This window comes from Scatophagus argus, chromosome 22 (genome assembly GCF_020382885.2).
Source record: "Scatophagus argus isolate fScaArg1 chromosome 22, fScaArg1.pri, whole genome shotgun sequence".
NCBI classification, from domain to species: domain Eukaryota; kingdom Metazoa; phylum Chordata; class Actinopteri; family Scatophagidae; genus Scatophagus; species Scatophagus argus.
The window spans coordinates 8,061,022-8,084,046 of NC_058514.1; the positions used below are offsets into that span (position 1 = coordinate 8,061,022).

The 23,025-nt window shown below is 41.3% G+C and overlaps 1 protein-coding gene across 6 annotated transcripts in view; it reads left to right on the forward strand.

The window, feature by feature from the left end:
* Positions 1-23,025, forward strand: part of LOC124053943 (ELKS/Rab6-interacting/CAST family member 1-like) — a 105,523-nt gene that overhangs the window by 46,382 nt on the left and 36,116 nt on the right. For all 6 annotated transcript variants that reach the window (XR_006842271.1, XR_006842272.1, XM_046379540.1 and 3 more), the window contains 3 exons: positions 5,963-6,098; positions 8,206-8,337; positions 13,621-13,781. Coding sequence is in view for 4 of the 6 variants with exons in the window: in XM_046379540.1 (XP_046235496.1) it covers positions 5,963-6,098; positions 8,206-8,337; positions 13,621-13,781 (429 nt within the window). In the remaining 2 variants the exon portion in view is untranslated. The remainder of the gene's footprint in view (positions 1-5,962; positions 6,099-8,205; positions 8,338-13,620; positions 13,782-23,025) is intronic.

A 23,025-nucleotide genomic window follows, 5' to 3' on the forward strand; every position in this document is an offset into this window, starting at 1 on the left:
AGTTATCTAATTAAAATACTTGCGTGCACACACTCAGATGGTGTTTTCAGTGCTGAGGTAAAATGAAAAACATGCTTTTGTTTACGGTTATGTTTTCTGAAAATATACTGATCTACAGAACAGCTTCAAGGCTGCTAACTTGAAATGATTTCTTCTTATCCTATTATAGTTTGCTTTGTAGGATTATTGTATTAAAACATTTTCTTCCTCACAGACACAGATCATTTCTTTCTGCTTTCCATACTGTGCCAAGTATGTTTTTTGGAGCTGTCAAATTACCGAACTTTAGGGTTGAATGACTGCAGCTACATGTGAGCATGTATGTATTTCATGCATACATCAACAGCACACTCTAAGTATTGAGACATAATAATCTTCTTGTGCTGTTGACTCATCCACAATATAATCTAGAGTTCAGATCAAAAGATGGATGTGAGACTAAAGAACAGCGTGTCAGTGTTTAATTCAGGGACTTTGTTGTTCTCCATGTTAAACACAGACACGGCCAAGATCAACTCCAGCTCTCTGTCACATGCTTACACTGTTCGTATTATCCAAACACTTTGCCTTTAGCTGTATGGTTAGTTCTGAAATATGGATATATGCTGGAAATGTGATTTATTTTCATAAGGAGACGTTTCATTCTGTCTGCTGTTGTATCACAGTTTCTTTTTTTTTTTTTTGGACTGCTAGTTTCCAGTAAGCCACACGGTGGAAGTTTGCACAGATACACGTGGGCTGCCTTTCCTCCTTATTTACCACACAAATTTGCTTTTAAGTTCAGGGATTTTCTGCAGTCATTCCACAAATAACAACACAAGTATTTCTTTCCTTATTCCCTCAAAATGTCCCCCTTGTACTCCAAGTCCTCTCTGCACCAACAGTTTGCAAGACTAAGCTGTTATGTTTTTGATCTTTTTTTTTTTGTTTTGTTTTATAGTTTTTATGGGCTTAGTAAACCAAACCAATATTTCCTGTATTTTCAAAGGAAATGCTGAATTCCAAGTGGTTAAAAGGAAATCCTTGATGTTAATGTTGGGTGAACTACGTGCAGTAAACATACATGAGGCCCCCGAGCATTTCTGATCAAATATTTATACAGGACTCCAAATGTAATATTAATATTACCTTAATGTGGCTCCCTGAATATCAGCAGCATGCTAATTAGGGAGGTTAAAAAATGTTTAATTTGAGGTTTACTGAAGTTTATGAGATTGCGTGTTTATGTGTGTGTTGTTGCCAACAGTATTTGCTGCTTTTTCACAACTTTAATGTGTTATGAAAGCTATTCTGTGTTTGTGCATTTGCGTGCCTGTGTGTGTGTTTATATATAGCATGTATGAATGTGTGTGTATGGTCTGTAAATGAGGGTATTTTTGAGGTTTTGCAAAATTTTGTAAGTTCAAAGTGCTGTCAATAGTTATGTCAGCGGGTGTTTACTTAGCATATATTTGCTATATGTGCCACCATGTTTGCATGTGTGTATTTCTGTGCAAATGTCAGAAAATGGACACTTGTTGTTATGTTGCATGCACAACTGTGTGTGTGTGTGTGTGTGTGTGTGCTTCAAATATGTGTGTGTGGTCTGACTGAGAGACTTTAACACAAAGCAGGTTGTGTTTGGAACAGTTGAAAGCACCGACTGTGTTTGTGCGTGCAAGTGTCCCCCGACTATCAGCACAGTTTTGGTAAATTTGTGCCTTCATGTGGATTTAGACCATGTGTAAATGAGTGTAAGATTGTGTGTGTGCAGACGTGGTTTCACTGCACATTTGTATGTGGTGTTTACAGCACTGTGGGTAAAGTGAACTCTTGTGATTCTGCCTCTTCCAGCGGTTTTTGCAAGCAGTTGTTGAAAGGGATTTCAAAGGAGCAGTGAAGGAAGTATTTTACAGATTAAAACAGCTTCAAATGGCACTTTGCCTCCACTGAGCCGAGCCATCAAGTTCATAGAGCAACTTCTCTGCTCCTCAAAGCAACGACTGTAATCAGAGTTTTTAATTAAACATGTTTAGATTCACAGATGCAACTCTTTGAAAACGTGAACTGACGTAAAATATCAGTTGTTGGTCAGCATAGGGTGGAAATGTAAAAATGTACATGCAGAAGTGTAAAGAAAGGACTGGGCTCATCTCATCTCATCTCACAACATCATAGTTTGGTTATAATGTAGTAAAAATATTAATGCGATACCTCAGGTCAGAGGTCAGGATCAGCTTTTGTTTTAATTTATACTCAGCGCTAGAGTAAGAGTACTTACATTGTCTTACATAGTAAAATTGAGCAGGATCTGCATATACATACAGAATACACTCATTTGATGTACTTATGCAGCAAGCATGCCATCTTTTAATTGGAATTTTTTTCTTTTTTACTGTAACTAACCATTGAGATTTTGAAGTCATCACTGTGGGTTTTTTCCACAGTCTTTTGACATTTTATTGACTGAATGATTCATCAGTTAATTGTGAAAATAATCAGCAGATTAACTGATAATGAAAATAATCAAGAGTGGCAGCCCTGCTGTTTAGGATTACACATATTGCACTGGTTGTTTTGAGGAGTCAGAGGAGAAGTAAAGCGGTAAAAGGTGGAAGCGAGAAAAGTGGGAGGGCAAGGAATCAGGGAGAGGAAAGGAGAGGAGAAATGGTCCATGGTCTGGTGAGAATATTTCATCCAAAGGAAAGAGTAACGTTGCATTTGGAGAGGGAGTGAGTATGGAGAAGACGGAGGGGGACTGACATGAAGTACATTTGTCGTTGTGCCTGCAAATAAAATGATTGCTTTTTATGCAAATAATTCTAATGTGACATGCAACAAGGGGGCGTCGGGGGGTGTTGGGGTGGGGGCAGTGGAGGGAAAGAGCTGTGTTGGTTTTGGTGTGCAAGAAAATTCCAACGAGAGGAGGAGGAGGAAGTCGCTGTGGTCTGATGCAACTGCAAGATAGTTACCCATCCAAATCATCTGCTTCCAAAAACTGATACATGAAAACAAGTGAGGTTTGAGCAAAACAAGTGTCGAGCATTATGAAGAGAGGAAAGAGAGGGAGTGCAAGCGGAAGCTGAGTGTTGAGTCAGTAGGAAACATAGCAAACTAAAAGTCTTTTCCACATACACTCACATACGTACAGCAAATGTAGCATGAAGGGGGGAAACCTCAGAGAGCTAACCAGATGGTTAGAGCTTCCTGGATATCCTCCAATAGGAACATTCCTGCCTGTTTATGACCTGTTACACACTCACACAGGGTGTAGAGTGCAAAATTGATCCCAAATATTCAAATTATTCCACATTCAGGGTGCAAACTGAAATCAGGTCCGAACAAAGGAAACAAAAAGCCACGATTATGCATCTGACTCCACGCTCACTTCATCTGCTTTCCTGTTTAGCATTTGAACCCAATTTGGATGTGATAATGAAGCAATGTGTAGTCCTTTTAAAATGCGTACAAAAACAAGTCAAAACCACACGTGTGCACACGCAGCTTAACCCGCTGATTATTATTATAATTATTCTGCGAGCTTTGAACAACCAGGTGCTGCGGAGCAGTTTTGGCCCCGTCATCGCATCTCAAGTTTTCCTTCAGTTTTCCAAATTTCTCTGCACTGTTTGGAATTGGACCCCCTGGACCTTTTAGCAAACACATAGAGGATTTTATGTTACCATCCTCTGCCAATATCATTTCTCAACTTCTCTGGCAGGGATACTGATGTAAAAGCCATTTGGATTACTTGCATCTCTTAAGCTTAGTTTAGTAGACAGCTTACAACTTAGATGGCAGGAAAGATGAAAGAAAGAGGGCGTTAGTGGTTAGACACTATAATGTGTATATCACTTGAGATCTAAACAAATAAACATTACGTTATACTCTTACAGATCCAGACAGAAGATTGCACTTGAAGGAGTAAAGCAACAAAAATAAAACAAATATACTGTGAGAACGCAGCATCGCAAATGCGTGGATTTAAACTAAGAGAAGGTTGTGGTACACAGACTAAGGTCAAAGGTCGTGTGATGATTGGAACCTGTTTAAACCTTAGGAAACAAAGTATGCAGCGTATGGCTTGTAAAAATGATTTCCCAAGAGTGCACAAGCAAGTTTGCTGTGGATTTCCCATCACTGGAGGTCAGCTTTTTTACTGGCAGCTGCAGCAATGCAAGTGAAGAAAATGGATCCATCTCCGAGCCTGTAAAAAGTCATGCTAACAGGAACGTTTGCATAAACATTTGTACAACGAAGGGAGACGTACTGTACACATGTTTCAAAATTGCAAACTCACAAAAGTCTCACAGACTCACACAGAATGAAAAGAATGACTTTATGAGCTCAAGACGTGTTAGTCAGCGATCCAGTTTTGTCTTGCTGGTGTCTTTCTTGGACATGCGCCCATACGTCTATGCTGCCACAGTTGTCCTCTGTGTTTGACTTATCTTTCATCTGTGTCATGATTCAGTAGACATTGTCAGACCTTACTGGCATTAGCATGGGTTAGTCCACATCTGTGTGTGTGTGTGTGTATGAAAGGAATGAAAGGTCCTGATCAAGTCAAGCTGGTGCGATAGCTGATAGGTTTGTGACAGGGCTACATGGCTTACAGACAGCTTAAACAGGGATTAAACTCTCTCTCTCTCTCTCTCTCTCTCTCTCTCTCTCTCTCTCTCTCTCTCTCTCTCTCTCTCTCTCTTCCTCTTTTACTTTTACTCTCTTTCCTTCATTCCCCAGATGATGATTTAGACTCTGTTTCCTGACACCCAGTAATCCCTCCATGAAGCAGAGCTTCCCGCTATGGAGAAATCTCAAATATCATCTAGTCATTAATTCATAGATTTTTATTGAATTCCTTAAAGATCTTTACATTATATTGGCCCAGAGGGATTTTATTATCGCATTGTATTGCACAGCATATTTTGTCTTGCAGTATCATCTTAATGGTAGTAACAGACAGTCCTGCAGTCATGTTTGGTGGGGGACAGCAGTTCAGCTCTATATATTAAAAATCATCTGCACTGCACTGTGACTTGCCAGGAACTGTGAATACAGGCGCAGTTTGCTGTGTGTATGTGCGCATACATAAGGCTTCCATAATGGTTTTTAATATTGGTTAAAAAAAAGAAAAAAAGCTGCTACTTTTTATGGCGTCATAAATTTGCTTAGCTTCTCAGTCTAATCAAATCAGGAAGAAAATGAGGCTGTTTAGTGTCTACCTTAGTGTGTTTTAAAAAGTTTGATGGATGAGGACAACAAAGACCCCTGAATGCAACTTTGGGCGTTCTTTTGTATTGTTAGCAACTGTTTTGGTGTCTAATAAAACAAGAGACTAAACGAATACACACCCATTTTATTTTTATCATTTTCCTCTAAGCTCGTTTAGATAACTGCTTCAAAGGGAGGTTATTGAGACAGTTGAACATTTGAGACTTCTTGTTTTCAGTATGCATGTGAATGTGAATGCTGTTATGCATTCTATCAAACAGCATTCTACAACTAAACGTTTGTTATCCAAACATTAGTGATGCAATAAAAACTAGAGTTCAGTGTGCAATTATCACCTCTTGTAAGTAGACTGCTGCCGTAAGCGCTGCCTTATTCGTGGGCACTTATGCCTACTACTAATAACTACTACTAATACCACACCTGTTAATATCGCAGTTTAAAGAGCAGTGAAAACAAGTAACCTTCTATCGCAAAAATAATAGTGTGTTTTATGAACCTAAAGGAATCTAATAGGAAAAGTCAAAAGTGCAGTTGATCTCTTGATATCTGTGTTCCTGTCATCACTTCACTAATGATATGATCTTAGCGAGCTCTGTAATGAAACACAGAATTACTGCACTGGGAGTTTAGATTTTCAAAACTTTGAACAATATAGCATGACTCATATCTCCAGCGAGTGTTTAGAAATACTGTTTGTAGGTGTTGCAATGACTTTGACGGTGTATTTCGTGTGCATATGTGTGTGCAGACAGATGAAGGACCAGTCAAAGAAGGTGGCCAACCTGAAACACAAAGAGCAGCTGGAGAAGAGCAGGAACGCCCAGCTGATGGAGGATGCCAAGAAGAGAGAGGACAATCTGAACGAAAGCTCCCAGCAGATAAAGGTATGGAGGGAGGAAGAGGAGGAGGAGGAGGGAGACTGGAGAGGATGAGGCAGAAAGTTTCTCTCCTTCTCACTGTCCTACCTTGAATATTGTCTGCTATCACAACAATGCTTCACCATAAAATGACAATTGTGACAGGGAGCAGCCTGAGGCAATGTCAAACACACTCTCGCTGCCTCTCTCTCTCTCACACACACACACACACACAATGCAGCTCTCGTTCAGGGACTGTGTGAGAAGGGGTAACTAGAGGGGATGATTGACAGGGTGAGCATATGGAAGATGGAGAGGAGGAACATGGTTGGATGAGTGAAGGGGAGAAAAGAGGTGAGGATGAGGAGGAGGAGGAGGAGAGGTGATTAGAGGAGACACACGAGACCCACACACTCAACTATGTAGTGAATGCCGTGGGTTTTAAAATGCTTCCTGCGGTGTGTGAGCATCTCCTAATTGTCTGTTGGAGTGTTAAGTGACCAGAAGATTAACAGCCATGAGTGAGTTGGTTTTCTTCACATTTCTTCAGATTTCAGGTTTTTCCTTCACCACCTTTAATTTTATTTTCACCCCAAATTTCCCTTAAACGCTCCCTGACTTCCACGATATAATCGCCCATCCTCCACTTCCAGTAATCTCTCTGATTGGAGGCAGATGAAAATACTCTTATGCTGCATGTGTGCAAATGAGCATAGGCAGCCTCTGGCTATGATTGATCTCTGGTTTAAGGAGTTTGGAAGTTGTCATTTATGTGTATGACTGTGGTTAGCAGATGAGCTGATAGCTATGTGAGTCACTGGGACTTATGAGACCGCAGTGGTTGCAACCATAACTGGTGCGTGTGTCAACTGTAAGCCACCAGGCATAGTTTAACTGACACTGAAGGCTGCAAATGGAATGTGAGCATAATTCAGACCGTAAATGTAATTCAGTACAATAAAAAAAATTTAATCCAATTAAAATCCATCTCAGTCTGCATAGTTAGACACAAAGTAATGTTGGATCTGGAGCGGGATTCAGATTCACAGCACATGTGTTGGAAATGTCCTGGAGGTTTGTTCGCGGCCACTGTAATGTCTCGTCCTCATTCGCCTGACAGAAGGACAAATAACCTTTTCTGGGGAGGCGACTTCATGTATGATTGGGAGAAGCATATGGAGATCAGATTGTCTAATTTGCAAGTCTTTTGCAGCTTATTCCAGTCACTGGAATGAGGAGTGTCCAGGGTTTTCACATGGGACATGTTAAGCAGGATATGACATGGAAACTGATGTGATACACAGTCTGTCAGCCATAATGCATGTTTGATCAACAAAATTTTAATCACCAGTTGATTTTCTGGCTAGTGTATTTATTTTAGATCCCAAGGAAACATTTGATTACCCACAATGAGAAAAAGCTAACATTTACTAGAATTCTGTAAAGAAAAATATGTACGGCTGCATTAAAGAATTATGTTTTGTCTGTGAAATGTCAGAAAATGGTTATCAAAATTCTCAGAGATTGTTTTATCCAACTTGTAGCCCAAAGGTGATCAACCTGCAAGGATACAAAGCAAACAAACCCTGACACAGGAGAAGCTGGAACCCTTGAATATTTGGTATTTTAGCCATGCTAACAGCTCCGGGAATGGATGTCCATCACTTTGGTACAGACTGAAATATTTCACCAGCTATTGGAAAGTAATTTTGTACAGACATTCATGATCCCCAAAGGCCAAAGCCCGCTGACTTATTCCTCAAGTGCTACCACGAGGCGGGCAATTTTCACTTTGAGTGAATTTATTTCCACAGCTTTTGAATGAATAGACACGACGAATCTGACATTCATGTTCCCCTTGTTTTTAATAACATCATCAACAGGTCAAAATTGTAATTAATCCAGTATTTGGGTGGGTTACCAAATACCTGCCATGAAGTAATGAAGTAAAATTCCCATCAGCCTCAGCTGTAGTTTGTGTTAAATGCTAATTAGCATATGTTAGCATGCCAATGCACAAAACTTAAAGATGGCGAACATGCTGAATATAACATAATTATTATTCAGCTCCTGGCCTGACTGTTGAACGTGGGAGAATTAATCAGTACTGCAACAGTTTATGTTCTCTCTATAGGACACCCTGCGTCAGAAGGAGGAGCGCATCGAGGAGCTGGAGGAGGCGCTGCGGGAGAGTGTTCAGATCACGGCGGAGAGGGAGGTGGTACTCGCACAGGAGGAGCAGGCACGCGCACGGTCTGAGAAACAGGTACTGTCTCTCCTGGTAGCAAATACACATAAGTGAGCGGCTGTACTGCATGTCTAAGGAGTATCCTTACCCCCAGCCAATGTGACCAAAACCACTCCTGAAACTCAACCCCTGTCAGTCATCTGTTTAAACAAATGTCCTGACTACTGGAGATTTCCTTCATTTTTATGTCTTTGTGGGACATTTGAACAGACACACACAGACAGACATCTTTAGGGCAACATAAAAACTCTTTATGACATAGCTAAACATTGCTGTGCCAGTAGCGGCTCATGGTAACGGCAACACACATGCACTGTGCCAACTGAGCTCATTCAGGTGTGGCTCTGTGTCTGTGTGTGTTTGCCCAGTTACTCCTCATTTATAGGAGAGGTAAATACATCACTATTTAAAGAACAGCTTATATTTTGTCCGCTTCAGCCGGCAACACGCAAACAGCTTCTTCTTAAATGGAGCGTGAGGCGACCACTCCAGTTTTTAATCTCTTTTATCTTTATTGAGACAGTCTGAAGGCTCATAGCATTGGTAGAATTGAGGCTCAGAAGGGAAGGGCTTAGTGGGTTCGACTTCAGACCAGTGGGAGTGTGCCCTCCCTTGGGTACGTGACTTAACACAGCCATAGAGATGGGTAATGTTCCTCAGAGGCTGGATGGGTTTTGACAAGTGGGGGGAAAAAACAGCGTGGGCTGTGAGGATGAAAACTGCCCTGAGAAAACATGGCCCGCTGTAGCTCTTGGCAAAACGGGTGGACTCCATTGTTATTACTGCCTCCATTGGCTGTCTTCTCTGGCCTTTATTTAGTAGGCTTCGTCTGGACAGATGCATAACGACAGTCATGCAAACACACGCTTTACTACTGACACCCTCATCCATGGTTAGTGTTAGTGTGTCCAATCAGACAGTTGTAGTAGAGGAAAGACAGACCACATTCAAAGACAAGCTGGTGGACATAAGGAAATGATGGAGAAACAGATGAAGGGACACTGTTTTTCATTGACATGAAGAAGTATGAGCTCTGAACAAAGTTATGTGCTTCTTCTTTCAATCTCACAGATCTTCATCTCCAATTCTTGTCAAAATCCTGAAAATATGCTGAATACACTATATAGACAAAAGTGCTGGGACACACATCTTCATTTCTATTCCAGCATGACTGTGCCCCAGTGCACAAAGCGAAGCTCCATAAAGACATGGTTGGATGAGTTTGGTGTGGAAAAGCAGGCCTGCACAGAGTCCTGTCTGTGTGTTTAGCATGCGATGTCATTGAGGTCCCAGTTGGAGTAACGGTCATGTGACCCAATATTTTTGTCTGTATAGTGTACTCATAGAGCAAGGAAACATGTTTAAAATGATGCACACGATAGCTTGAATCTTCCTTTTGATTTAATGAATGTAACCAAAAAGAACAACATGCTCTCATACCTAAATGACAGCATAGGGTGTTTGCCAACGACTCCCAAAACATAGCTGACCGTTCTCAAAACTAGGCTGTGTTATGTTAACTTTGTGAAATGGTCAAAAAATGAAAAAATCTTCCATTCGTGACAGACGTTAAGTAAGCTATGCAACGCAAGTCGCACATGACGTAAATTAAACTTTATTTAGGTTTCATATAACCTACCAGAGCAGGAATAAATACCCAAGAAGCACAAGTTTTAAATTGCTGACAAGCTTTCAGGTCTTTATAGTCTCCTTTTCCACCTCTGCAGGTCTGCTTTGCATAATACATCCGCAGTAACTGAAGAACAACACAAGGATCCTGTGTAAACATTGTGTCATAAACACCGTCATCAGTTTTTAATCCATTATCAGACTAATTTGCCTAATCCTTATATTTCTTCAGATCGGACGGGAATGCAAACAAGAATACGCCAAAGGAAGTTGTAGTTCGTTTAGTTCCCTTTGTTTTATAGTTCGTGGAACAATTCAAAAAGACTGATAGAGTAGTAAACCTTTTGCTTAATGCACAGTTGCAGAGGAGTTCTGTGTTCAAGTAAAGAAAAGATGGAAAAATATCACATCCTACATGTTTATCCTGCTGAAGTTGACTGGGGTTTAATTTGTTTACAGTGACAGTGCCAAACTATCACATTTAATTTGGTGGCTATATGTTGAAATGCTTCAAAATGCTGCATGTGGCAGCTTTAATTAGACACAATTGAGGCCATTTAGACCAGGACTGGGTGCTGGAGAGCGTCCTTGTGTTAAAATGCTTCAGTGAAGGAGGAAGGAGAGGAAACGTCAGCGTGTGGTGAACGAGTGGAGATGGCAGCCAAACACTCGTTGCAGTCCTCACCCAACATCAACAACACTAACTCAGCCTTTCAGCACAAACAAACACGCACATGTGTGTGCGTGGTACTCACAAACAGGACAGTAAGAGACAACACACGTATACATATTCCTCACAGCACATACAAACACGGTGAAAAGAAGTGCTAACTGCTGTTCAAACAGTGAACCGGCGCGGCACAACACTGCATTCAGCTGGAGCCAAATGGACGCGGCTCTGGTTCTCTAACTGGAAACGTGTCCCTATATAAATCGTAAATAAACATTTTTGTGTTCCTGTGTTACAACTGCGTCACTGCAGTTAACTTTTCACATAATGATTTACAAAATGATGACAGAGGGAGAGACATTTTCCTGCCTTAATGAGGACGGCCTGTTCAAAGGCACACGCGTTGCTTATTGTAGCGTTGGCACACACGCACACGCAACATGCAAATACAGCCAAACTAAGCACATTTACACAAATACACACATGCACACTACATATTGGTAGACACACACCTTTAGTATACTGCCATAGATTGACAACATGTGTGTGTGTGTGAGAAAGAGAGAGAGAGTCTCTCCCATGGATCGTTGACCGAGACCACATGAAAATATACTGAACTTTTTCTGCTAGACGTGAGTCATTACTGTATGTGTGATCATTGAAGAAAGGTGTGTGTGTGTGTGTGTGTGTGTGTGTGTGTGTGTGACAGAGGGAGACAGACAGAAAGTCAGACAGACAGAGAAATGAGTCAGCAGTATGACACATTCCATCTGCCTCTTCAGAGACCAAACTAAAGACAGACGTTCTCTTCTCCAGTTTTCGGTCTTTTAGTTTTTGAACTTGCTGCGCCTTCATCTTCCTTTATATCTCTTAAAAGTCCTTAAACACACACATTCACAAGACTGAAGGGGTTGCTGTCCTCCTTCCCCTCCAGCTCCTTCTTTTCCAGCCAGGCCTCGTCACTCCTCACCCCACCCTGCATCCCTCCATCCTTCGATTGCTACACCTCTGATGTGGGCCAGAGGTCTTTCTCTCTTCCTTTCCCTCCTATGTCTTCTTTTCTCTGTCCTTGTTTTACAGTCAGCTGTCCCCTCCTTTACTCCTTTCCTCTCCTTTCCTCTCCTCCTTTACTCCTTATCTTACTCTAGCCCCCTCTACTTCTCTTCTGGTCTTTTCTCTTCTTGTCTTGTCTGAACTGTATTTTAACGCTGCCTGTGTTTCTGACTGGTCAGTATTTCGCGCTCTGCACTTTTTTTTGTCTCTTTACCTCCGTCGTTCACGTGCCTCGCATTTGTTTCTTTTGCTTTCTATGTCTCTACTTTTGCTGTACAGCTTTTCACTGGAGCACTTTTACAGCTTTTCTCTTCTCCTCCTCCTCTCCTCCTCCTCATCACCTTTGTTTGTGCCCTATGTTCCCTCCTTCCCTCTGCCTCCCTGTTCACCTTTGCTCTTTCCCCTTTCCTCCCCTCTTTTATTTCCATCTCATTCTCTCTCTTGCTTCCATTCCTTTCTTCTCCTCCCCCACCTTTCTCTGTTTTTGCTGTCCCATCCCACCTCCTCTGTGTGTCTCCCTCTCTCTCTCTCTCTCTCTCTCTTCCTCTCTTTCTCTTTTTTCTCTTTTTGTATGCAGCTCTCTCACATTCCAATGCATGAGTTCACCACAGTCGGCTTTAGGTGGTCAAAGGTAACAAAAATCATCACAAAATTCATTCACCTGCCTTTTACTGCACATTTTATCATTCATTCATCCATGCCTCACCTTTTTTTTTTTTTTGAGTGGACGTCAGGATGGGAGGATGAACCCAAATCTTCATTTACTGCCTATTATGTCTAACGTGTTAGCAAGTAGACTGACAGTGGTGGAAGAATCATTCACATAGTTTACATAAGTAAAAGTAGAGTGACAACAGTGTGAAATACTCAGTTACAAGTAAAAGTTCTGCCGTTATGGTTCTACTGAAGTAAAAGTAGTTTCAGGTTACTTAGTTATTTTCTGTCACTGTAAGCTTTATCAGCTGCCGTGGAGTATGTACGGAAAGATTTGATCAGACCTTGATTTTTGCTCATTCATTCATGCTGATTTTATAGCTAACATTCTGCACAAAGCATTCAAAAGAGTCTTCTGCCAGCAATCACTTTTCACCAGATAGACTGATTGAAGAAAATATGATCTCCTGTTTGTCTCCACTCCTCCCTCATTCTGCTTTTCCACTACTCATCAGCCCAGTTGACAGGACTCTTATTTTTTGTCTTGGTCCTCACGTCTGTCTGAACTGGAGCTGCTTTTGGATTCATCTCATCATCAGTTTTTTTTTTTTTTAACTCTTTGATTTATGCTGATGCCATCCATTTTTTGGAGGAAAGAAATGTGTCTTTGTGACCCTTAATTCTCTCTCAGTCTTAAGCCTTTTACTTCTGTCTTCTGTCTGATGTTCTTGCTCTCTTTTCTTTCTGTTTAAACTCTTCAGAGATATAGGGAGTATATAATTGGAAAAAGAGAGACTGAGAGGAAGTGTGTGTGTGTGTGTGTGTGTGTGTGTGTGCGCTGCTGTATGTGTGTGGCTAGATGTGTTCCATGTGTGTTATTGTGTGTGTGTGTGTGTGGTGGCAGGCCAGATCGTCATCACACCTTGAGAAATACAGTGGCCTCGACCTTGGGACCTCGCAGACATTAAACTGACAAACTGATCTACACCCAGAGAGGCACGTAGATGAAATATATGTCAGAGAAGAGAAAGAGAAACAACAAAGAGAGAAAAGAAAACACGCAGAAGAGAAATGACACGTTTGATGTTTTGCAATCAAGCGTCTCTTGTAAAAACAGATAAATTATTATATAATATTTCAAAAGCACAGTAGCTGTTAGAAGCACAGAGAGAAAGAGAGGAAGATAACACACACACACACACTTAAAGGCTGATATCAAGAAAGCAAGAGAGACTGAAGAAGTAAAGACACATTCAAAATGTCTTACTGTGTGTGTGTGTGTGTGTGTGTGTCAGGTGGAAGACCTGCTTGTCGCCATGGAGAAGGTGAAACAGGAACTGGAGGTGATGAAAGCCAAGCTGTCATCAACTCAACTCTCACTGGCCGAGAAGGAAGGTCACCTGACCGCCCTGCGGGCCGAGAGGCGGAAGCACCTGGAGGAGGTCCTGGAGATGAAGTGAGAACACAAAAACACACACACGCACACGTTTTATTACTTTTATTTATGTTAACCTGTAAACCAGATGAACATTAACATCAACAGGTGCAAATCTTTCGTTTGTCATGCTTACAAAGTAAGAAATTTAATTTAACGTTGAGATATTTCAGTGTGCGTCAGAGTGGCGGACTCAGACACAGATGTTGCTGTTCACAGAGCCTTGCTAAAAATAAAATTGGAAACATTTTAGCATAGTGTGCCGCTGTTCCAAAACAAATTCTGCATTGTATTGTATACTTTCCTGTATAGTTTCACCTTCACTTACAGTATTTACAGTATAAAGTTTGCAACCAGTTACTCTACTCTAATTTATAAAACTCAGACATGCTCTTCAACACTTTCCCTGAAATTAGCAACTCTTATGATATCACCAGTACTTTGCCAAAGTTGCTTCAGTGTTCCAGGAAGGTGGTCACTGGTCCCACTGACGTGATCTTCACCTGACACCTCATCACCTCTCCCTCTCACCTCTCACTTCCTGCCTTTACCTCTCTCTCCTCTCCTCTTTTATCTCCTCCCTCTTTCTCTCCCCACTTTAAAGCCATAGAAGTAAGTAGTGTGTTAATGCAATAGCCTTGTACCGCTGTCTAGCTCTTCATATGATTGATCACATACACAGACACCCGCACACACTCGTGCGCACGTTATAGGTCAGTGTAAATTTTAATGCAATTTTAATAGATGGGTTTGCATTTTAACTGCAGCTAAGTGGAGTCCAGCAGTCCCGATGATTCCATGTATTTTCTGCTGTTTTACATCCTCGCTGAGACCTTACAATGAGGTCTAATTTAGTGGAACGACGCTTCGGGCTGAAATAGAAGCCAAGGATAATGTCCATGTTAGCATGTCCTGCCTGTTTAAACACGCCGTGGGACTATCTTTTAACGTGGCATCATGGGAAAATGAGAGCATGTGCTGTGATTTAATTTTCCTGCACTCTGTCCTTGTCGTTTTCTACCGACTCTGCCTTTGTTTTTGAGAGTGTGTGTATGTATGTGTGTGTGTGTGTGTGTGTGTGTCCAGCAACATGTCCATTCACAGGCCAGGTGAGCAGGTTATTGGCCATTTTATTGCCAGCGGTAACGACCTGTACGATTATTACAGGCATCAGCGCTTCAGAATGCGTGGCCTTGTTTTGGTATGTGAATTTGCATGTGTGAACGTGCACGTGTGCGAGCACATCATGATTGATTTATTGACTTCTGACGCGTCCAGTGTTGCTTTTTGCAAAGCTGGTAGAAAAGCACAGAGCGCAGGAAGATTTCCACACATGCCTGATTAGGTTGAAGAGTCTCCAGTGGCCAGTTCAGTCGATGCTATCATTTAACTTTGAACAAATTACTTGCATGTGTGTATTTATGAATAGAAACCCATTGTGGTTAAAGCATTTTCTCATTAATCACTCCACCACGCCCAAATTTTTCCTGCCCGTCCAGTGGGGGAATCGAACCGGCGACCCTCTGGTCACAAACCGCTTCTCCAACCTCTAGGCAACGACTGCCAAAATACATTTATATACTAACTACAGCTGGAATATCACCACATGCGGGTACATTAACAGGTAAATAAACACCATTTTCCCCTCAGTTAAAGTAATAAAAGCTCTGCCAGCAAGCAGGCCTTTCAGAAGTTGCTGCTTTTCCCCCTCTGTGCTTATAAATATATATAAATATTAATACTTAATATTTGTTGTTGGCACACTGGTTAGCAGTGGTCAGCAGTTTCCCTGTTACCAACACTTCCACACTTTCCTATTGTTTCCACCTGTGTACTGGTTGTTTTCTGATTAAAAGTAGCTTCAGTTTTCTCACCAAGGACACACTGGAAATTGCTCCTTTAAAGGCTTCCATGAATTTCTTGCAGGGAAAAGAATACTACATTCGTGTGTGATTATTTGGCAATTGACTGAAAAAACCCATACTTTCATACTCTGCCTTTGCATAATACATAATATTTTTCAGGCTGCAGTAGGATATTTTTGGTGTATTTTTGGGTCTGCCCCCCTTAGTGGAAAGTTTAGATGTTTCAGGTAGCTGCTAGCTGTCTTGCTGTGAGTTATGTACATTACGACATTGCACATATTTTTCACCAGACATTAGGGTTTGGTCAGCAAATACGTCATTTGTTTCTGGCTTCCTCCCACATGTAAAACATGAGATGTTTAAGGTGGCTGCGTCCTGTGTGTCCATATATCTTAGTGTAATGCACATGAAACTGTCTCTGCGCTCACAGGCTGCTGTAAGTCTTCGGGGTTTGATGTCTGATTTGTTGCCCAGTTTTACATCGGTGTGAGGTTTAATGTTACTCCCAAGACGTGATATATGATACGGCATGTTGCAGAGGTTTCTGGGACAGACACAGAATATATTAACACACATGCACACACACACACACACACACACACTCAACTCCCATGCAAAAATACATTTATATACTAACTACAGCTGGAATATGACATTCTGTCTTGCTTTCTCACCTTCTCTTGTTTCCTCCCTTTTCCTTTTCTTATTGCTTTATTTAATCACTCACACACACACACACACACACACACACACACATACGCAGTAATTGTGTAAGTGTCCATCTGTCTTTGTGGCACAGCTTTCACCATCATGTTGTATATGTCTCCTTTACTCAAACAGTATGCTAACCTTTAGTCCCTAATGTGTATTGTTGATGTGTGTGTATGTCTCTGTGTGTGTGTGTGAGCAGCAAACATTATGGTATATTTTGCCATATATGAAGAGAGAATCAACATTCAGATGTGTAATATGCACACAAGACAAACATGTAAATACAAACACAGGGACACCCACACCAGTACACACTAACCCAGAGATGGAAAATACACAAACAGAACTGTACACACAGATACACACATCTGCCCTGCAGGGCTCTTGCATGCATCTTTCCCACTGATAAATCATCTGCAGTGACCTTCACCCACTCGTAAAACACCAGCAGACGTATTTTCTTTGTGATATACATTAAATATGCACAGGCTCGTTTTCTTCCCAGCCTCATGTGCTCTTGTGGGCTTGTGTGTTGTCATGTGTTTGCACAGTTTGGAGTATGCAGGTGTGTGTGTGTGTGTGTTGCAGCCAGCTGGAGGAATGTGCTGACAATGTGTGTGTAGCAGCAGGGGAGTCAGGCCTGAAATCCCGATCTGGATGAATTAAAGCGTAATTTACTCTCCACCATTCTGCTTTACTGACACATAACACGCAGACTTGATGAATGTAAGACTCAGATTACAAGAGATTTTGTTTGGCTTTTGGAAGAGGAGACAAATAATTTCCCAAACTTTATATTTTTTCCTCAAGAGGCTTTACAGCCTGCACAGCATGAAACACTGTCAGTCCATAGACCCTCGATTTAGATAAAGTACCAAGAAAGAAAAAAAAGGAAAAAACCTTAATCCACGCTGCACTTAAACAGTTGGAATGTCACGTGGTTTGTTGTAAATTTTAAGTATTTGCAACCGCCTCTCCGCCTTTTCTCTCCCGTGAATTTGCAGCAGCTTTTTCAAGCATCGGTTTTCGTGTCATGTCTTTCGCTTTGCCTGAGAGACTCCGTCCAGGCAAGAAGATGCCTCCCACCGAAAAAAGAATCAACAATTTTTCTCGCTCACCTGTCTGAACATAATGGAAAACACATCCCTTCTCATGGGGTTTATTATGAATATTGCAGCCAATAGTGATTCACTTTGTTGAAACTGTTTCTCAAACAGCCAGACCTATTTGTGAAGTTGTGTCTGAGAGACTCAGGTCAGGGCAAATAAGTCAGTCAAAAGTATTGAGCGTATTTCGAAGAAAATCTGGTTTGTTTAGAAGTTGACAAACTTTACAGCGGTGCTTGTGGCCCAGATAATTTCAAGATTCAAGTACATTTTTTTTAATTTAGTCTTATATATATATATAAATATTATCTCACAAGATTGCAGATCCATGGAAGAACCACTATAAGAAGTTTTTCTTGAACAGAAGACAAAACATTCCAGTTTTATTGGTTCTAAATTGATACCATGAATTCTGTGCTATTTCTAAGCTTCATATCCAAATTAAATTCTTCATGTGTTTTAATTGTTACGACACCCGAAAGTGTGCGTGTGTGAATTAATTTTAAATGAGGTGCAGCAAATATTTCTTAATTTGATATCAATTGAATTAGCATGAATATCACTCACGGTTAGGTTCTGATATCAGAAGTCCAGAATAAGAGGGGACGATGGACAGGAGAGCAGAAGACACAAAACAAGGCGCAGAAAAGTGAGTAAAGAGGTCAGGGCAAGAGTTATAAATCTCTTATTGTCTGGGTGTGGGGGGGCAGTGGGAGGATAATAAAATGAAAGAACAGAGGTAAATGTTTTTATGCTGGAGAGAAAAGGAGGGAAAGCAGAAGAGGAGAAAGACAGCTGTCCAACAACAACTGAGTCGAGCCAAAAAAACTGTGATGTCCCAAAGAAATCATATTTCCTCCATCTCCCTCACTCCTTCCGTTCATCCATCAATCTTTCAGACCACAGTATATATTGACTGTATAACCACATATGTTATGTCCTCCTCCCTCACGTTCACACAAACTCAATTCTCACCGCGTGCACCAAACTCTCGACTAATTTAGTCATTCAGTCATTATTTTTACCAGGCGAGAGTTATGCATGTAAAATTTTCATGAACATCAGAATCAGAATTCATCTGTCACAGCAAATGTTGTGGAACGCGAAGCAGCAAGGCGCTGACTCCTGTTTGTTTGTAAGGTTGTTATGGTGATTTTAACATTAATGATGCTTAGAAAGCCATTTACTACAAAAGAAAACACAAAGACATCACAGCGAAAAGACACAAGGGTGGCGAGGGTGGCACATGCTCATGTTTTTCTCCTTCGCAAATATTTAAGGTTTCTGGCATTGGCAAACAAAGTGAGGCGCATTACTCGTGTTTGCCTTCATGGGGAAATAAAACATATTTTAGTTGTTTTCTCTTTGTGGAGGGAGGCAGAATTCAGTGACAGAAATGCCAAAATCTAGTTTTAGGTTTTAGGGTTTAGGTTTGCGTGGACGGTTTGATTCTGTTTACACACAAACACTGCATTTTGCACCACATGCACAATTAGACCATAAAGACAGTCTGCAGAAACACCAAGTTGCTGTGCTGTCTTCAGCCTCCTGTAGTGAGAGCCATAGCTGATGCCTCAAGGTGAACACCATAAATTCAATTTATTTCTCCCTTGCTACCCTGTTCTTTGTTTAATCTCCCACCCAGCCTCCCTCTAACCCTCAAATCTCTGCCTTCATTCCTGCTGTCCATCCCTCGCATCCCCCTACTTCACCCGTTTTCATCTCTTATCCTTTGCATCCTCCCTGCCTTCCTTTCCTCCTTACCTTTTTCCATCCATCTCTCCATCCCGAGCCCACATCTGTCTGGGAATGTCATTATCGCCTGTTTTTTGTCTGGCAGGCTTTCTTTTTCGCTATCGGTCTGTCTGTGTCGTCGCTGTTGTCACTGCATACTGAAACTAATCAATGGTTTTGTGTGTGTGCGTGCGCATGCATCCCTCTGTTTGTGTGCTCATGCAGATCCTATTTTTAATGGAACGACAGCTCTGCTCCTCACAGCCATAAAGCCAACACTAGCAATCTGACTGAACATACAACACACACACAGACACACACACACACAGTAGTTATCCCATCAGCAATGTTAGAATTACATGCAGCCTTCAGAAATCAGACACACACACACACACACTCACACACTTACACACAGAGTCACTTAGAAAACCAGATGAGACAGCATGACTGCTCAGAAGCTTTCACTCCCAGAGCAATGCTTAGAGATGTACACACACACACACACACACATAAAATACATCCTCCCACACAGATGCATGTACACATGCTTATGGTGTGCTTCTATAAGCCAGAGACAAGCACTTTGATCCTTTCAGACAGCAATGAGATTAATCCACAGTCTGCCACAGCAAGTCTGTGTGTGTGTGTGTGTAAGACAGACGTTTTGAGAGGTTAGTATGGCAACAAGGGGCAGGCGGTTTTGACACTCAAATCAGGGCGCCCCGCTCTCCTTCTCCCTCTTTTCTCTCCATTTGTCTCTCAGCCTTTCTTGCCCTCATCTCTCTGTCTCTGGCCCGTCTTCCTCTTTCCTTTTTGATTCTTTTTCGTCCTTCTTCCCTGTGAGAGACGGAGGGAGAGATTAAATCAGGAAAATAGAAGCAATAAAGATGTAGAGACTGTATTCAAATAACAGGGTTTTCGGAAATTCTCTGAAGCCATGCAAACCAGTGCGCTTGAGCTGAATATACGGCAGAGAAAAAGAGAAAGTCTCGTTTTATTGTGCCGACTCTTCTGTATTGTAGTTTTACGTGTAATCTGTACGTCTAACACAGATCTCTCATACCAGTTCAGTGCACTGAATCGAGCCGAATGAGAAGATGATTTTAAAAAATGTTCAGAAGGAAAACCAAATAAATCAGAACAAAAAGAAACAAGTGGGGGAAAAAGAACAGATAAAGGAAAAAAGGATGCAGCAAAACCTAAACTCGTCTGTTTTCCTCGACTGATTACAGGTTATGCGTGCCAGACCATCAAACAGATCATTAAACGGCAATTAAAGAGGGAGAGGGAGCAATGAAGAGGGAAAACATATCAAAAAGTAGAAAACAAAACATGACTTTTTTTTCAAAGCCTCTGATTGTATGTTACGAGTTCCAAACGATTACATTTCTATTCTGGAAATAATAAAACTGCAGAAGGCAGACATGCAGAGGAGAACAGGTCAGACTAGTGACAGACTTACAACTGATACTCTGAAAAAGAAAGAACGAAAGAGATGCTGAACAAGAAGGACATCAGATGGAGCGAGGAATAGACAGAATTATAACCTGCCGGCTCTGGCATCAACAGCATAATCACAGTTATAAATTACTGCACAACTGCAATGTAAAGACACCATTTCCATTTTAAGACTGTATCCTCCTTAATGGGAAAGTTGGCTCACAGTGAGGCGTTCAAGCCAGCAGATACACACAGTGAAGAATGAAACTCAGCACACAAGCCTACAAGATAAATTAAACGAAAGAATGGATTATACTTTAGCCAAACTAAATGAAGTCAGTCATCAGGCTTTTATTTTGCTATTGAAAATGGCAAAGTTAGTCGCTAAAGGTAATGAAAATAATTCTCATTATATCATCTTTATCTGCAACTAACCGTCACTGTGCTGTGATAGGCTAATGTAAAATTGTGAAATTCATTACTGATGCTGTGCAGCATGTTTGAAAAAAAAAAAAAAAAGATTTTATCAATTTTCCCCTGTGAAGTATCAAATTGCAATAAGACAGAATCAGCAAAGCAGTTTTAAGTCTGGCGATAGGCAGCTTTAAAGCCTGGCTTAAAAAATTGGTTAACTGTCCCATTATCATCAATTCAGAAATTCTACAGTCGATTGTTTGAAATCATTACAAATGTTTTTACAGGCACCTCCAGCTCTGATGGTATCACTGATCCTCTGCCGAGCCCTTTTCGTGATGAAGGTCTCCTCGCACTGCATCACTTAGTCAAAAAACACTTGTAGGCGTGAGGTTCATTTCCATTACATTTGGCTGAAGAGGAGAATTTGGTGTATTGATTAAAGCAATATGTGAGGAGGCACAGCGCAAACGGACTTAAAAAAAAGGTGAATAAATCACGTTGTCTGTGAAGCTTGAGAATTAAACTTCCGCTGAATAATAATAAGGAATTTTTGGCAAAAACCCTCAGGTTTGTGTGGAGCGATGAGGAAACAATAACCTTCGTCAAATTAATACATGAAACAAAGTTAACAGTGATATTTCCTTTATACATTATACATTGTGTTCCATAGTTTTAGGTTTGACTGCCACTCTTTACCTCAATGCACTCATGGAACATTAGTAGACGGAAAGGCAAATTACTACTTTCTTTTTTTTTTTTGTCTTAAAACTTGCATTACATTTGGATGTAAACCAGAAAGGGGCAAAGTGCTATGGACCGTAGCAAATCGGGATAATGTTGCAAGACAGTCTTTTCTCAACAGCATTTCTGGATTTTGTTTTGAGCAATACTGACAGCCTTAACTTGAGTTTGCCGGAGCATCTATAGATCCAGTCGATCGACAGAAACATTTGTCAGTCTCACACTGTCAGATGAAGCAAAAATGTTCTCAACGCTCCTCTGTCATAAACATCTGGGAGTCGCAGGTGTCCATTACTGTGACTGTTTAATGTTACAGGAGCAAGTTTGTGCTGACAGATAGTAAGCAGATGTCTTGGTCTCTGTAGCACAGCGTAGAAATGGATTTATTGTAAAGAAGCACTGTGAAGACAAAGCTGCATCTTTAGTCACACTTCTCAAAGTGTATGTGTGTGTGTGTGTGTGTGTGTGTGTGGTCCCATGGAAAAGAGCTAGCTCCCACCGACCATGGATAATGCATTTTTACACCTTTCTTATTAGTCACAGTGTGTGTTTTTAAATGTGTGTGTGTGAGGGAGAGAGAGAGAGAGAGAGAGAGAGAGCAGAGGGAAATGTGTCAAGAAGAGATCCTCATTCTGTCATGCAGTCGTCCCACCTGCCCTCCTCCCTCTCTCTCCCTCTCTCCCTCTCTCTCTCTCTCCCCCCTCTCTCCCTTCTCACTGCCTTTGTCTCTCTGCCTCCCCTTTCCTCTTCTCACTCCATTCCTCTCCCTCTCTCCCCCTTCACATCTCTTTGATTTGTTTCCCCACCAAATCCTCCAGTTACTTTATTCCCTTCCCTGTCAGTGTTGTTTCTTTCTTTCTCTCTTTCTTTCGTTCTGTGTGTGTGTGTGTGTGTGTGTGTGTGTGTGTGTGTGTGTGTGTATGTGTGTGTATGTGTGCGTGTGTGTCTGTGTGTGTAAGCCTTCGCGCTGTCTTTCTTTAAGCCTCTCTGATGTACAACAGCTCCTTGAGGGGAGCTTTTCTCTCCTTCTCAAAGATACACACACACACACACTTATGCTATGCACCAGATTTAACCTATTTTCTTCTCTTTCTCTCTCTCTCTCTCACACACACACACACACACTTTTTCCAGTTCTCTCTGAGGGTCTCTCATCCCATCTTCTCTCTCTCCATGCTAAATGATTCATATCCACTGTCTCTAACCCACTTCCACTATAGTTTAAGACACAGCTTTCAAAAAAGCGATCTC